The following is a 4,534-nucleotide window of genomic DNA, read 5'->3' as shown; positions in this document are numbered from 1 at the left end:
ATTACCTCCCTTTGGGCGTGGAGGATTGTCTTGTTAAGGAACGCCCGCTCTTCTTGGACACCCGACTCCTCTCCCCTCTGGGACCTCAATGCCTCCCTGACTATTCTCCTTACCTCATTGAAATCCGCCCTCGTGAAGTCCAGGGCTGCTGCCTTGCTGCAGGCCTTTGCCACCTTGCGCTGGATGGTTAATTCCAGCAGGCGATGATCACTGTTGCCCAGGTGGTCGAGCACCCACAGACTGTTCGCCATTGCCGCCGGAGGTGGTTCAAGCACCTACTCTGAATGCCTTCAAAAGATATCTGGATGTTTATCTTGCTGGGATCCTATGATCCCTGCTGACTTCTTGCCCCTGGGGCAGGGGGCTGGACTCAATGATCTTCCGAGGTCCCTTGCAGCCCTAATGTCTATGAAATCTTCCGCTCTGTTTTCTACTCCATATTCCAGCCAGGTAGAGCCTGTACCTGAGTGTGAGGTGATGTTTATGCCATATCTCCCTCTTTTTGTCATCATCCTTTAGGAGTTGACGTAAAATGCAGAAAGTCTTGTGAGATTTAGATAGATTAATTTATTGTTGTAACATCTGATGATTTGCAAATTGGGCTTGTTGACATTTCCATGATATAAATTAGAAATGGTAGAATATATAACTGAATGTTACTTGTTCCTAAGCATGGGAAAGGATTTACATGTTGGGAAATAAGTTTCTTAATTATTTTACTTAGTTAGTGGTTAACATCAGAAAATTAGAGATTTTTTTAAAAGAAACTCATTATAGAGAGAGAGAGTGTGGTCACTTTTATTTTTTGTTTTAACTGAAGATGCACCAAATCAACTTCAGAGTTCTTTTTCTCCAGAAGGCACTTGTATATAAATAGCAAGACAAGAGAGCACAGTGTTCTGGTGAACTCATATAGGGCTGCTACGAAGAAAAATAAGTATCTTACTATCAGAATGTTTAATTTCTCCACCGAAGTAGTGTGTTGAGGTTTTTTGTTTTGATACAGTACTGCTGTCATATATCAAGCGTGGCTTAGAAGAATGTTTCTTCAAGTGGTACATTAAAAGTCTTGCTTTTGTAACTGGTAATGCTACACTATATATCTCAGTTCACCAAAGCAGCACATAAAAGCATTGCTTTAGTTAATGAGCTCCCTGCCTTTCCACTATAATCTGATTTTAAGGTTAACAACAACAACCTGGAATTAGGCAGAAAGTCTCATTTGTGGGAGTCATATTATTTTGAAAAATGAATTTATTGCTAAATTGCTTATGCCTAAATATAAGTCAGGGGCCTGTCACCATAGCGTGAACAAATAGTGTGGTACCAACTAGTATAGACAGATGAAAACCCTTCAGACCTCCCACAAGATCAAGGGAAAAGGAATCATGTGATAAAGGTGATGGTTCATTTTCATATTCATAGATAGTTAGGGGCTGGAAGGGACCTTGCAGATAATCAGGTCCAGCCCCTCTGCTCTAGGCAGGAAGACTACTGGGGTCAAGTGATCCCAGCGAGGTGACTACCCAGTCTCTTCTTGAAAACCTCCAGGGTAGGTGACTGCATCATTTATGTCCATCCACTACTGCTGAAGAGCTGTAGATTTCCAAAACATTGAAATAATCTAAAAATTGAGGAATATTTTCTTAAAACATGCTAGCACTTCCAGTGACATCCAGTGGCAAAATCCTCACTGATTCAGTGGGGTTGTTTGCAAACTAAAGTGAATGGTAGAAAAGAAACATGATTGAGTCTTATCAGATATATTGTCAGCTGTTCTGCAGGTCAGCCAAGGAAACTTTATTAAATAATCTTTGCTTTGTGGATGTTACTGAGAGTGGATCTAAGAGATTGTAGGAAAGCAGTTGCACCCACCTTTGGCTGTCTAGTGCATGCACAGCTCTCTGAGCTTAACAGCTTGTCAGCATGGCTTCTGCCAGAGCTGCTGCTTTGGGATGGCTCTGGAACCCAGGGGGTGAATTTGGCAATGTCCAAAGGAGCGGGGACAAGGAAATGAGAGGGCTTTACCATCTGAGTTCTGGAGCTGTGCCAAAATAATGGCTCTAGCAGGAGCCATACTGATGTTCTGGTAAGCACAGAAAGCTCATTGCACATGTACTGCACAACCAATTGGTGATGTGACCATCCCTCCTGGATCCACTCATGGATGTTACTGATACTTTGGATTAGAAGTAGGCAATGCTTTTGGCTGGAGTGCCGAAAAAACCACAATGTCTACCTTAGAAGGTGCCAGAGTGCCGACATGTCGGAGCCCGGAGCAGCTTTTTGCAGCCGACCCACTGAGCCTGGTCTGCTTGCAGCAAGGCTTGCAGCGTCCCAGCTGCCTGCTGGGAGCAGCCTGGGCTCCATGGCTGGCAGCAGCTGCTTAGAGCCTGGGCTGGCGGTGGTGTGCCAAACAAAATGGCCTTGCATGCCATGCTCAGCATGCGTCAGGGGTTGCTGACCCCTGCTTTAGATGATACCTTTTATGTTTCAGTCATAATTTGTGTATACATTCATAAAATTAATATATCATCTTAACAGATGTCTTTCTCTAAATATTTTCCCTTTGTCTCTGTCCTGCAGTTGATGACAGTGCTATTTTGGATTGTCAGTTCAGCGAATTCTATCACACTCCACCACCAGGGTTTGAAAAGATACTCTTTGAACAGCAGATCTTCTGAAGGTCTTCATACTGAAAGTTTGCACCCTGCACTGTTAGAGAGCATTTGCTATCTTAAATAAAGCTTCACATTATCTTTAGGAAACACATCTGTATTTTTAGTAAGTACTGTTATAGTTGTCAGCAGAACCAGTATGTTACCTGCAACACCAGAGAATTGTTGCAAATGCTAGTTTTGTTTTCTTTTTACAATGTTTTGTGATGTGAGAAAGTGTTTGGGAGCAACTTTTTTCTGATTTGTTTGTTGTAACTGGAAACCAAGGGGCAAAAGTGAAACAGTATTAAATGAACTTTTGAATTCAATTTGTGCTTTGTAAAACAAATTATTCTTATACATGAAAGTGTTTCCTCAAAGCTTGGGTTTGTAGTTCTGTTGTGATTTTTTTTCTAGTCCCTTTCTAGCTAGAAGTTACGTAATTTGTCAAAAAAACCCAACACTGTGCTAATAGTCTTTCATTTTGGATTGCAGTGTCCTTGTTGAACACAATGACTAATGGTATGACTACGTAACTGGCAGCTAGAATTTTTTTTGAAACAGGTAATTTACCCATTTTTGGTTCTTTTAAACAGCTAAGTTTCATAATTTATATAATTTTCCTTGCTATTCATTTGCTTTGAATATGACAAGTAATAGAACACATTTTAATAATAGAGCAAGTGTTATTTTGTTGACTGTTTAAAAACAGCCCTGGACACTAGAAGATGTATTTATAAAGACCATCATGCTGTGTTTCTATGGTGGTAGAATAGGTACAGATTGATTAATCTTAACGTATACAGTGGCAGACAAAGTGTGTTGGATATTATGATGAAGCTTTACATCAAAACTGTAAATCAGATTATTCTTTTATGGAATATTTTATTTAAATGGTTTTTTTCTGAAGCTAGGAATAAAATGGTTGAGAGGCTGTTCTGAAATATGATGACTATAAAGATGAAAGTTCAGATGGCTTTTTCTCTTGTCATGTATTCAGTGTACTTTCTAATAATTTTTTGTAAAGAAAATCTTTCTACAGTATCCTGATGTGTATGTTTTTAAGAATTTGAAATAAGGTTTTCTGGCTGTCCATTTGGTTAATGCATTTGTGTGACTGAGTGAGTACTTTACCTCTTAGTTAAATATTTAACAGCTTTTATTTTGAAGTTTTCAAATACAAACATTTTTCTCTAAACCTTTAATTTCCTAACTTTTTCTATCTGTTTAAAGGGTCTTTGCCCTCAAGTGCCTGAGCTTTCTTTTTTCCTGAACCTTTTTTTTCCTCAAGTGCCTGAGCTCTCCCAATACCTAAACTGAAGTGATAGCAGATGATTGCATAAAGGAGAACTCAACCTGCAGGGCAGGTCACCTCTTCAGTAGTATACTATAAAATTAGAAGCATTTGTTCTGCAGAGGTTGGAGTGAAAACAGGTACGGTCTTCTCCTGAAACTTACGTTCTATATATCAGGTGAAGCAAGTACAGTGCTTCTGTAATCAAATTTGTCAACTTTTGAAACTAATAAAAAAAAAAGTCTGAGTTTTTAAGGTGGTGAAGAGGTTGTATGTGAAATGGAAAGGCATGGTGGATCCTCTTTCTATAATGACATATCCTGAATACTATCTCAAGCAATAGCTCAAAGGAGTAAGAAGATGAGGTTATTTTGTATGGAATGAAACAATTTATTTTTCCTTCTCCCAAGAAACATTTTTAGAAATTCTGATCATTATATCAGACTTAAGAGAGCAAACAACTTAGTGTTTAATATGTTAGTGGATATTTAATAATCAACCAACAAGCTGTTTTCCCTGAGTCTACAGAATCAAACAGGGAATTTAGATCTTATTTGAAAGCACAAAGGCAATTGTCTTCAAA

At 39.1% G+C, this 4,534-nt stretch overlaps 1 protein-coding gene across 1 annotated transcript in view; it reads left to right on the top strand.

The window, feature by feature from the left end:
* The window catches only part of SPRYD7 (SPRY domain containing 7), a 13,495-nt gene extending 9,872 nt beyond the window's left edge, over positions 1–3,623 (top strand). Inside the window, exon 5 of the mRNA XM_006026276.3 lies at positions 2,587–3,623. Coding sequence (XP_006026338.1) covers positions 2,587–2,684 — 98 coding nt within the window. The 3' untranslated portion in view covers positions 2,685–3,623. The remainder of the gene's footprint in view (positions 1–2,586) is intronic.
* Positions 3,624–4,534: the final 911 nt, after the last annotated feature.

The sequence above is a fragment of the Alligator sinensis genome, unplaced genomic scaffold (genome assembly GCF_000455745.1).
Source record: "Alligator sinensis unplaced genomic scaffold, ASM45574v1 scaffold324_1, whole genome shotgun sequence".
NCBI classification, from domain to species: Eukaryota; Metazoa; Chordata; order Crocodylia; family Alligatoridae; genus Alligator; species Alligator sinensis.
The sequence above is the reverse complement of the archived record's forward strand: the minus strand, read 5'-3'. Positions and strand labels throughout refer to the sequence as shown.